At 34.3% G+C, this 12,940-nt stretch overlaps 1 protein-coding gene across 1 annotated transcript in view; it reads right to left on the bottom strand.

Moving 5' to 3' along the window:
- Positions 1-12,940, bottom strand: part of LOC145681565 (uncharacterized) — a 222,783-nt gene that overhangs the window by 172,149 nt on the left and 37,694 nt on the right. The window contains exon 4 of the mRNA XM_081753203.1: positions 10,783-10,896. Within this exon, the coding sequence (XP_081609329.1) occupies positions 10,783-10,896 (114 nt within the window). The remainder of the gene's footprint in view (positions 1-10,782; positions 10,897-12,940) is intronic.

Genomic DNA, 12,940 nt, shown 5'->3' with positions numbered 1-12,940 from the left:
ACTATTTGTCTCGAAAAGATACCTTGAAAATAGGGTATAATCAAGTACCGTGGGACGAAAACTACTTTCTCATCACATGGAAACCCTTGCATACAGTGTTTGACAGCGCAAAGGCTACTTAGCGGGAGCTGATGGATCCAATTTGGGAACCTTTGCATCAGAGGCGAGCGAGCTACTGTTGAGCTTTATTTAAGATAATAATTAATAATTTACGAATTATGCTTTGTTATATTAGCTTAAATTATTAATTTATATGAAGTACACATTTATTTTGCAGACCTGTTTAAAAGAATTCGCTAAGTTTGGAATTCTAACTCAGGTACTTTCACAAAGAGAATATGAAAATACAGTACTAAACTTATTTTTGTATTTTCTGTTTTTTAAACACAATGCTTTTCTTTAGCCATTTACGGAGTATTTAAGGTAAGTTTATTTTGTTAGCTATATAAAAGTTTAGAGAAAATATTGACTAGTTTGTACAGTATTTTACTAGACCAGGAAAGAACTAATGTTTGCTTAATGTTTTTCAATGTAGAATTAAGTATTATTTTTATATATACCTCTGAATAGTAGTATCAGTTGATACAATTTCGAGGACATGGAGTAACCCTTTTATATAATATGTATATACAGAGAATTGTGTATACTAATAGTATCTATACTCTAGTTTGATTTATGAAGATAGGATTTACAAATTTTACGTGATATTATAGAATGATCGTATTTATTATATGATCATTATTTGTGTTTATTAAAGTCTATTTGTTAACGTGGTTTCCTTTGATGTGTTTGATGATGAACATTTTTAAACACTTATTGAAACACATTTACAGTAATTAGTGTAGGTGATCATGTTATAATTTCATATTAATTTATCATATGATTATGTATTTATTTACCGCTTTAAATAATTTAGCTCCTGGATACAAATAAATTCCGTTTAATATTTCCTTGGATGTTTAAAATTCGATTATGCAGTTACGCGGAACAAATTTTATTTCCCATTTGTTCCTTTCACTCGTCATTTGATTTAATATAACCAATTTGCTCATTGAGAGTTTAGAACTAGTTTACAGATTTATTCACTAATTAATATTGAAAGGTAAGAATTAAAATTTATTTTGTTAAATATAATATTCGATTCTAAAAGCGTTATCAAATAAATCGGAGTGGTGCATACGTGTTTCAAGCGTTGATTATATTGAAACATGAAGTATTTTTATTAACAATTTTACCTATGGATGATGATTAAAGTTGTTGAATCATAAATGTTGTATTCAAGTTAGAAAATTGGTTTGTGTATTATACTAACACGAGAGTATCTGGAACAACTCTACAGATTTTCTTTATTATACTGCGCGTCTGTTATCAGAAATATTTATCAAGAAAGTTGACTATACAGGTTTTGTTTTAAAATGAGAATGTAGGCAGTGAATTTTATATGATTTTAGACATGATTAATATTTGCTTAGTGTATTGATTTGAGTTTTATAATATCGTCTTATTGTACCATAGTGGATTCAAAACTACTTATTAGCAACTTATGTTATATATATATTACAAGTTTCAAATGTTAGTCAACATCAGATAAGAAGTATTGATAAGTTATACTTTGACTATGAACTTTTAGGATCAAAAGTTTCACAGTCGATTTTGTTGAATCCAAAAAAATAGATGTTTTTCATTAAGAAATAGTTGTTTAACAAGTCTCAGGGTTCCAAATAATACACTAGCACACTAGTGACATCTACTGCAACAGATCAGAGAAAAAGCAGCTATTGCTATGAAGCTCTTTATGATTTTTTGAATCGTGACTAACAGAGTGAGGGGGCTTTTTTTTAAAAAAAATGTTCATAACGCGTCTTTCCGTCATCTACAATCAGAGATGTGCGTCTACGCGTAAAAAACGATAGTTTACGTTTACGTGTCAACTATGCGTAGACAATATAAACAACGTAGACTATGTAGAATATGTCAACACACGTAATTTAATACGGCATCGTGGACAATAAAGGAGCTTTATTTTGTCGTTACCTTGCGAAATTGCGTACAAAATAAAATGCCTAGACCAGCGGATAGTAACTTTCGAATACTTAGTTTCGTCTTGATGAAGGAAAATGAAAAATATTATGCATTTTGTAAAATATGCAAGAAAAAATTGGCAAATACAGCATATTCAAGACTGAAAGCTCACAGGTGAGAATTAGTTTTGTAAATTTCATTATAAAAGCAGCGCTCGAAGTGGAAAATCTAAGGAAGTGGTATGTGCAGAGCAGAGTAAACATACAGATTAGATAATTCCCTCTACTTTTTATATGTTACTCGTTTCCCTAATCTTTCGCTGCACGCATATTTGCGGATCCCAAACGTTTCAGATATCCTCTGATCTGATTGGTCGACACAGATACGATATCACAAGACATGATCTACATATAGCACAAAGTAAACGGAAAATGTTGTCGGCTCTGGTAGGCGAGTGGGGTAGCGCAACATGCTACTAAAAAAAATGTGTCTGGCGTGGGTTCAAATCCTGCCTACGAACGGTTTTTTTTACTACTTTTAAAAATTTTTATAACACTTCTTTCGTTAAAATAAGATTAAAAATAATATTCAAAAAGTGATTTAACGATCATTTTAAAAAAAAATTCATTAAACTTCTTTCATTAAAATAAGTTTGCCCTTGTACTATATAGATCCACAGCAAATGTAGTAGTAGTACGTTGCCCTTGTACTATATAGATCCACAGCTAATGTAGTAGTAGTAGGAACGGGTTGGAAGCCCCGCAGGGGTTGTTTGGCTTCTGTTCTCGACATCAAATTGGCAAGAATGCTGAAATGTTTGGGATCGGCAAAAATGCTCGCTGCACCGAAGCGAAACAACTGAATGAGGAAATATGAACAAACGAGCAACAAAATTGTCCCTTACATTTGATAGTGGTTGTCTACATAGTCTACGTGGGAAAAGGTGTAATGTCGATTACGTATAGATTACAGTAGACAATCGCGTAGACGTAAAATTATAGATTACGGCACATCACTGTCTACAATGGCTTTACCCGTTACTGACATCTAAGTTATTAGGACGGAGATAACGTTGTGGCCGGTAAGTTTTGTTTTGTAATTGTCTTGGAGTTTTCTAAGCTTGTGGGCTGGTACCAACGGGATTGCATGCTAGCGAATTTTATTAGAGTTTGGTAGGAGATAGCATAGCTAGAATCAATTATTAGCATGATTATGAAGCATTAGGATCGCGTGTGTTGCGTCTTTCTTTTAATGATAACTAGTTGCTTTACAAACGTTCAGATCGTCAATTGACTGTGAAACCTATTGTCGTTAGATAGGAGGCTAATGACGACTATTATCGTTTTCGTACTATTAGAATCGTAAGAATGAAACATTTTGCTTTTTAATAACTAATAGTTATTTAAAAAAGCTCAGTAATCTTCAAACTGGTGTGTGCCAGCAAGACAAATATAGACACCAAATAAGAGGACAAATAGCTAACAACATCTAGTAATTTGTGAGTGAATATTAGAATCACGAAGACGTTTGGTTTAATAGTAAAAATTAACTTACGCCGGTATAATTAACTAATTAACAATAATTATGTGCATTTACAATATGTTTTCTTTTGTAACTTTATATTTCATTTTACTTTTCGGTTTATATCAACATTTTGCTGCTATCAAGTCGAGGTAAAAAAGTACGATTAACTAAAAAGAAATATGATAAATAAAATTCAATATATCTGCAGGCAAATTGAAATTATATATTTGTTGTTTACACAATGATTTAGTATTGGATGATGCAATGAGCAGATACTCATGATAATATTATATTCTTATAGCATTAAAAACTATAGATTTACACATACAGGGAAGTTTCAAAACAACACCGACAACGTTTGGGAGGTGATTCCTGAAACCAAGATAAGACAAAAGTATCGACCAACCTGGGTGCACAAATGCTGCCGAAAACGTGAAAAAATAACTTTCAAGTTCCATGGCTCCTAAACTATGAGACTTATCGTAGTCGGGTCAAAACTTTACTAAGAAACTAATAAATGTTCTATCCAAAAATACATGCTTCAGAATCCTGCAGTACTTCCGCAACATTTTTTATAGAGGTAGTTAGTGAGTACTTCAGATTATATACCCGTAACCAAACTGCCTCCACGAAAATTGTTGCGTGAGTACCTTAGGATTCTGAAACATGTATTTTTGGATATAACACATATTAGTTCCTAAGTAAAGTCTTGACCCAACTACGTTAGGTCCCATAGTTTTTGAGCTATGGACCTTTAAAGTTCATTTTTTCATGTTTTCGGCATCCTATAACTCCGAAAGGAAGCATTTGTGCACCCAGATTGGTCTATACTTTTCGTCTTATTTTGGTGCCAGGAATCACCTCCCAAAAGTTGTCGGTGTTGTTTTGAAACACCCTATATAAGCGTAAAGTAGTGTTAAACAGCCATATCGTTTTAGAAATAAGGACTAATTTTTCGTATATTTAAAATAATTTCTCATTCTTAAACGATATAACAAAACATAATTCATAAATTACACAGGTCGACAAATCTTCACTTTTTTCTAGGCATTGCATAAAAATTTGATATTCTGAATAAATCGAGTACGCTGATCACGCAAATGAAGCCTATTTTCCTACACCATGTTAGGTTTTTTCACAATCATCATCATCATTATAATCTGTAACCAGTGGAATCGGAAAGCTATTGCATGACGATGGAGGCAGTATGAAAAAGTTACATAGTTATAAATACAACATGTGATGCATATAATATTCCAACAACGATATTTATATACAGAATAGTGAGTATACTATGCATAGGCGGATTTACGGGGACATGGGGGGCATTGCCCCCCAGCCATTTCGAAATGACATAATAGTATTAATGCTAAACAAGTACTTGCTAGCAGCAGGGAAAATTGTAGGGAAAGCTACTTTCCCTGCCACCCTTCAAGGAATTGCCCCCATGCTCTCTCATGCCCCCAGGGTGTTTCTCCAGAATCCAGCCATGATGCTATGCAATATACACAGTAAAAAGTTTCAAACTTACCAGACGGAGGTATTACTTCCGTTGACGTTTGCCTCTTAATGAACGCTTGATACTCTTCCTCTTGTGTGTGACTTCTCCTTCACGTGTGATGCACCAGCAGTAGTCAGACATCATGTTGATTCTCCAATGACCTTGATAACGACGTTCCAAAGTTTTAAGTTCCTGATGGAACCGTTCACCATGTTCCTCAGATGTGTCAGCCAAATTGTCCGGAAAATGGTCTACATGTGACATTAGAAAATGTAGTTTCAGGCTCACTTTGCATCCTAATTGTTTAAATTTCTGTAACATATCTTCCACTATCTCCTTATATTCAAGGTGCTTATTCTGACCAAGAAAATGTCGCACAACATTTTTGAAACTTTCCCGAAGCTTGCTTTTCTATTTCTTACAATGTACTTTCGAAGCGTTCGTCAGACATCAGCTTATGTATATCGGGTCCACTAAAGATGCTTTCCTTCAATTTGCAGCTGACAGATTTGAGAATTGACTACACAGATATTGGAAGCACTCCCCTGTTTTATCAATACTTTCACAAACTGTTTCATGAGTCCTAGTTTTATTTGTAGTGGAGGCAATAAAATGCGTTTTGGGTCCACCAAATGCTCATTCACGATGTTCTTTGATCCCACTAGCAGATTTTTCCTGTTAGGCCACTCCCTTCTACTACAATGTTCATCATACGCTCTACTGTTCCACTCACACAGATAGCACGGCATCCTTGTGTACCCTGTTTGCTGGCCGAGAAGTATTCCGATCATCTTGGAGTCACCACATACAAGCCAAAGGTGTTCTTCAAACTTCACATTTTCAAGAAGTAGTTTCATGGTACTGTATGACTCTTTTAAATGTACGGAATACGCAATTGGAATTGATGCTAGTTCGTTCCCAATATGTAGGAATACCGCCTTCAAACTCTTCTTCGAGGAATCTATAAATAACCTCTATCATACGTATGAACACCCATTTTGTTCAACAGTCCGACGATGTCTTTGCAGAACACCATTGAATCTCTTTCAGCAAAAAGGTCTCTGAAGTCTTTATCACGATTTCGGTACAATGAATAAGATGTGCCGGGTGAAAGTAAGTTGTTTTCGCTGAGACGTGAGCCTAGAAGTTGTGCTGCGTCTTTCGAGAGTCCCAAGTCTTTTCACCAAACTATTTAATTCTGCTTGATTAAGAGGTTTCGGGTTGCTATCACTACCACCTACTGAAACGTCAGAATCACGACTTTCAAAACTTATATCCGGTTCAGAGACTTCACATCTATCCGTTGACGTTGGTGGAGAGGGGATTGGAAGTCCTGGACCATGAGGCACAGGTCTAATCGCCGATTCTAAGTTCGGATAAACGATTTTGTTCATGTTTTTCTTGTTGAATCCCGTTACGTTGGTTATACAGTAGTAACAGTCATCCACATGGTTTTTCTGCACACGCCATACCATGTGAATAGCAAAATTCAAAATTTTCAATATACCTGCATTCCACTTCCGTAATTGCTCCACGCATGTATGACAGACGATGTGTGGAGCAAACGACTTGTCCTGGTCTCCGAACTTCATTCCAAAACAAGCAAAATATGCTTTTCAAACAAATGCCGATATTTGTCGGAGTTTTGAACTTATCACGTAAACTCCACATATGTAACAAAATGTATCAGGGCTATTACGACACTGTCATCCTGATATTTTACAAACAGCACTTCGAAACAAAAACAATTTCTAGATAAACGAAAAACACCGCTTGAAATCAGTAACGCAAGCACCTTCTTGCCGCCCTCATACAAACTACATTGTTTATTTCCGAGTCGATAACGCAGCAATGACAGTGTTCAGTGGTAGTTTCCCACTTTCCTTCCCCTCCCTACATATAAGCGATATTGTCACATTTAAAAAATGAAACTCTATAAAGGCGATTTCACACTGTTTTTGTGGTAATAACCTTGAATAGGTTGGAGAGGGGGTAGGTGTGCAGAGAAAACCGAGAGTGATGGAAAAAAAACTAATGTCATTCTTGTGTTCAGGGGTGCCAAATTAGAAAAGAAAACCCCTTACTTTCCAAACCACATAACCCATGTCGACCTGTGTTATTAAATAATTATGTTAAATAAACCTGCCTCTGATGCAAAGGGTCCCAAATGTAATCCATTAGCTCCAGCCAAGTAGGTTTTGCGCTCACAAACATGTATACAAGGTTTTCTATGTGATGAAAACAGTAATTTTCATCCCATGGAACGGGTTAAACGAACAGTTTTTCACGTTACTTTTCTCGACAAATAGTACTTTTTAAAAATTAAAAATGTGACAAGTTTACTCACACGCATATAGTCCATCTTATTGCGTATCCTCATTCTAATCTCGCTATTTCATTCGTTATTTTTGATTCAGATATAATTTATCGTATAAATAATGGGGCAAACAAAAATAGTTAATATGATTTGTGTGGGAAAGTGCACTTATTCGATGAAATGATTTCTAATTTGATCCCAGGGAAGTTTGAAGTAAAGAACACGTTGTACATGGATTTTTTAGAGGTGCTCTCGTTTCCTCACATTGTCGTCCTTTAAAATTTCGTATCTATTCAAATTCCTTTCTAAGGAACTGTATTTTTTGGAATTATTCTATAAGACATAAGTATGCAATGCTAAAATAAAAACCGATCTTTAGGAGTTCAGTGACAAAGTGTTAACCTATGTTGTGATAGGTCCATAGTTTTATTCCCGGTGTTATGACAATACGTTTAGTTCGGTAATCATACTTTATTCCATGCAAACATATATAAAGTAGCCTACAATCACATTAACTATTCAATAGCAAATGCATAAACCAACTCAAATGCAGTAATATGACCTTCAAGTAATCACAAATATATATAAAGTTTCATGTTTTTCTGCTATAAATAAAAACGTTTGGTTTCAAAACGCGTCACTAGTAATAGATGAATGTTAACAGTTTGCGTCTAAGCAAGCCCTAACACGCTTAACGCAAAATAATATATCGCAAACAAATGCAGATTTTGAATTATCATAAGCCTAAGTGAAAATATTGGCATGTATCTTACCAAGCTAATGAATCAAGGTCGTATTCTTTGCGTGTGGTATAACATAATGTCCAAAATAGTTACAAACTCTATTCAACAATATTCACATCCGAGTTGGCACAATTCTTAATGTAGCCATTACTTTGAATAGAAAACTATATTGTTGATGAAAAATATTAAACAGATTCAAATATAATTCAGTATACGATAAATGTACGTAATTTAATGTAAAAACAGGTCTGAATTAAATATGTAATAAATGACAACGTATCTTCTGTCTCCTCTATCGGAAGACCAATGTTAATGCAAATGTGCATTTCGTTTCGTTACGTTGATGCATCGTTATGAGTCGCCGTATTGATGGCAGTTCAGTTTGTTCTGTATTGATGGCAGGATTAGTCCGCTGTGTATAACAGAAAGTGTGTGATTTATACAGGTACAAGACCATCGCCAGAAAAGCGCTTCACTGGAGTAATGAATAAGGCGCGTAACTACGACGTGGAAGGCTTCGAGTTTGAATCCCAACTAAATGCATAAAAGTGTGTTTTTGTATACTGTACTTGCATAATACAAAATAATGACAATAATAATTTAAGTAACTATTAACGAAATTGACGGACGTGATAAGTAGACTGATCACATATAAACAAAATCACATATGATGCACCGAGTAATCGACAAGTACAATAAATAAAGCTGCAAAATAGTTTAAAATTTAATGGTCCCCAACTAATGTTCTATCAAAAGGACAATTGGGAAAAATAGGCACTTCATGTTTATTTGCCTATTCGCAATACTGCGAAGCACCAATTATTCTACAAATAATGTTTGTTATTATATAATGAAAAAGTTTAAATATCATACATTCAGACTTATTGAGAATACAGCATGTAATGGTATTCCTCCATGTAATAGCAATAAGTTGATACATTCAATATATTTCTCCTTACAAAAATCTTCAATTAATAAACCATAAACATCACATTATTTTTTCCATTGTTAATAATAGTATAACAAATTATAATTTTGTCTCATCTAATAAATATTGCCTATAATAACTGATACACACATTAATCACGAGCCTACCGAAATTATTTAAGGCCGTCACAAAACCTATCAATGTGAATCATGTTGATTAATTTCGAAATCTTAGAATGGAGAAACCTCTGATCTGTTGCAGCATGACGAAAAGTCATTGAAATCTAGGTAGTGCTCTCAGTTTGGCGGCCGGCGATAAAGAAACCATTTGCCATGGTGGCGCGAAGCTAAGTAAAACCTTCTATTCTCTCCTTAATTAGGTTTAATATAGCGATAGCTCGAACCAATATTGTTTGACGGTGCACCAATAAAGAAACGGCTAGTCACAGTTTCGCGACGACAAGTGAAACTTACTATTTCTTCTTGGATATGTCACACTCATAAATAGAAAAGACACGAACCGTGTTTTAAGAATGAATAGGAAAATTAGTTTATTTTCAACGACCGATAAAAACGAAGTGTTGTTTTATAAATATGAGAGCACTGTTTATTATGGGAAAACTAGCCAGAATCGTGTTAATTTCTGACCAGAAATAAGTAGAAATGACCTTTAATTGAATGAAAATCAGAAAATTTGCCTGTTTAAGGCGAAAATTATTAAAAATATAGTCATTAAAAAGGCGACAATATAGACGAAAAAGGCGATAAAGTGGGACAATGCTACTCTATACACTCCAACTGCACTGGGTTAAATATGATGTAGTGGTTTGTAGTCTACGTTAATAGTAGTTTCTGTCTTTTGTCGTCACGCTGTTGGATAAAGACTTAAAACATAGGAAGTTGAAAACTCGACTCAGCTATTGATTCTAAACCGATTTAATGGTTCGTACTCCAGTGTACACCTCCCAAGCCTTGGTGTGGCCTTGAATAAATTTTCATGTATTGTGATACTGATTTTAAATATATTTTTAAAGATTCTTATAAATTTAAATTGCTTTTGAAAGATCCTGCAAAATTTCAACGATGCATACTGGGTTATAACCTATTCACCTCTGTGCGTATCCCTGCTACAAACTTAAATAAAATATGGCGGTATTCGATACTCATACGTACTGCTTCTACGATATTCTTGGCATGGATGTGATGGTAGCTCCAGAAGAAATTTTATTTCTTAAGCTATTTAGGATTGTGCCTTTAGGGCTTGTGCAACTATTTCATTTATTGGTCGTGTGTTACTTAGGGCTAGTGTGCCGCATTTCCATGAAACATGTACAAGTTCAACATGGTAGAAATCCCAAACGACAAAAGTCCTATGAATCAGCTACCTGCACAAGTTTTAAACAGCAATAAGTTTTCGGACCTGTGCCTATTTTTTCAGAACTTACTAACATTATCGAAAGAACTCGTATAAAGTGCCGCTGATATGGTAGTAAGCTGTTCTGATTTATAATTCCTAATAGTACATTTTACCGAAAACTTAACTTTTTATTTAATCAAATGAAGTTCAATTATTTATCACCTTTCTCGTTAATTCTTCCCATTATTTTCGTTCTTGTAACTAATTATTTGCAATATATACGCATAACGATAATTTGTAATGTATGAAAATGTAGTAGGCTGTTCGCCGTGTTTAGAACTTAGAAGTAAAACATTAGCTAAAAAAATATTTAGTTATCCAAAACACATACCTCTGCTACTCCATGCTTTCCCATTTCAACATCAAACACAGTTCTAGAGGCTCTAAATGCAACTATAATCGTTTTACCAATGGCCATCATAATATCAACAATAGCTTCAGCAACCTTGAACGAAAAATAATTTCCTGTTATTAGTTCAGCTTCCTCAATGAACATAAATTAATTCCAACATTATTGAAAACAAACTTTCGCTAAATATCCATACCTTACTTTCCGTTTCCCAGTGCAGAAACAATACATAATTCCACAAATATATCCAACACACAGACTGACAGATGTAACTTTGTCGTGGGAGACCAGGGTTCGATTCCCAGTGGGAGCTCATGTGGTTTACATTCCACGTTAATTAGTAGGTCCACGTCTCATATACCTTCGCTGCTGAACGGGGCGTTAAACTCGATATCAAGTCAACTCAACACACACACACACACACACACACGTTTCATGGGTCACTTCTTTTGCCTTGGTGTCCATCAAGATTTTTTTGTCAGTCATTAATCACATCTTACAATATGTCCAGTACTGCACCTCAGTGTATTTGTTTTCCTGATAATATGTCACTCCTGTCATTATTCTGAGTGATGTAATACTTTTTCTATCTTTGTGAGAGATTCCTAACGTATATCTGCACATGCTTCGTAATGCACATGCTAGTCTGTAGATAGTGAATGATTTTTTAGTGTCCGCATTTCCCATCCATATGTCAAAACAGGCTGAATACGTTCCTTGAAAATCCCACTCTTTTAGCTTTTGGCTTTTAAATTTGAAGCTGTACCTTCGAGTCGAATGCACTCCAGCCTAACATAATATGTCGGATAATTTCTTCTTTAATGTTGCTATCAGTAGATGGATTTTATTCTAGATGGATTTAGGTATTCATTTCTTCTAATGCCTCGTTTTCATATTCAATGCTTGACTTCCTTGTGAAGGTGTTGAACTTTACTTTAACCTTTTCCATATTAATTTTCAACCCGATATCCTTGCTCTCGGTATTAAGTTGTTCTGTCATATCGTACAGATAACATTTACAAAAGAAACGATGTTATCGGCGAAAGTTAGATGAGACAGGTTTTCTCCATTTATATTTTCCTTTTCTTTCAATAGAATGATCGAAGGACATATTTACTGAATTATCTTAAAAAGTTTGGGAGAAATAGTAATACCCTGTCTTACGCATTTACTTTTTCTTACGATCTTTGTATATACATATAAATATGTGGATATTTGCATTGGCTTGTATGCAGATGTTATGTTGTAAGCATCTTTGACTCCACTTGATTTAAGCGCGTTAATAACTGCCAATGTCAAACAGAATCGAATGCTTTCTCATAGTTTATGACCGTAGTACATATATATAGTACAGTCAACGAACACCGAATTTTGATTTGATTCGGAACTAGTTGCAACATAAATGATTTTGGTGCTAAATGGTGCACTTTGATGTCAAGAATAAAATGTCTAAAACATGCTTCTCACATGTCTGGGCAAAACCCACCATCTTGTCGCAAGCCGTCATTTTCGGTAGAAACTTTCTGTTGCAACGGGTATTTCAAATATTATTTTACTTTCAGCTTCTAATCAACTTATGTTGTACCTCATTTGAAAGCTTATGAACCATACATTTACAATATATATAACACATGAACCAAGGTTTTCAATTGTAGAAGAAAAATATTACGATAGTGAACATTTTTAAATACAGAAAACATTTTTTTCAATATTTAGCTCTGGTAACATGATCATAACAGCTTCAAATCAATTGAAAGTAATTTGTCATGCACTTCTTTGAAACAGAAAAACGTAGAAAAAAAAAGCTGATCTACGGTAAATATATCTCAAGAGTTCTGTTAATTTCATTTTGTTTTTCGGGTTTTATGTGTGATTTGAATCTTGACAGCACCGAGTTTCGCTCATAATTTTTATACTATTACAACATAAATGGTTTAAACACCAAACTGTAAGTACAGAATGTTATTATATCGGGTAACCGATCAAAAGTCTCTTGCGAAATTTTTGGTAAAAATACGCCATCTTGAATTCTTATCAGGGATCATCAGACGCACGGAAAATTTTAAAAATTTCGTTTCATGCTTCTAATCATCATACTCTAGATTTTACTCATTTAAAAGCATACGAACCATAAAATAAG

This window comes from Thermobia domestica, chromosome 3, assembly GCF_964235325.1.
Source record: "Thermobia domestica chromosome 3, izTheDome1.hap1.1, whole genome shotgun sequence".
In the NCBI taxonomy this organism is placed as follows: Eukaryota; Metazoa; Arthropoda; class Insecta; order Zygentoma; family Lepismatidae; genus Thermobia; species Thermobia domestica.
The sequence above is the reverse complement of the archived record's forward strand: the minus strand, read 5'-3'. Positions and strand labels throughout refer to the sequence as shown.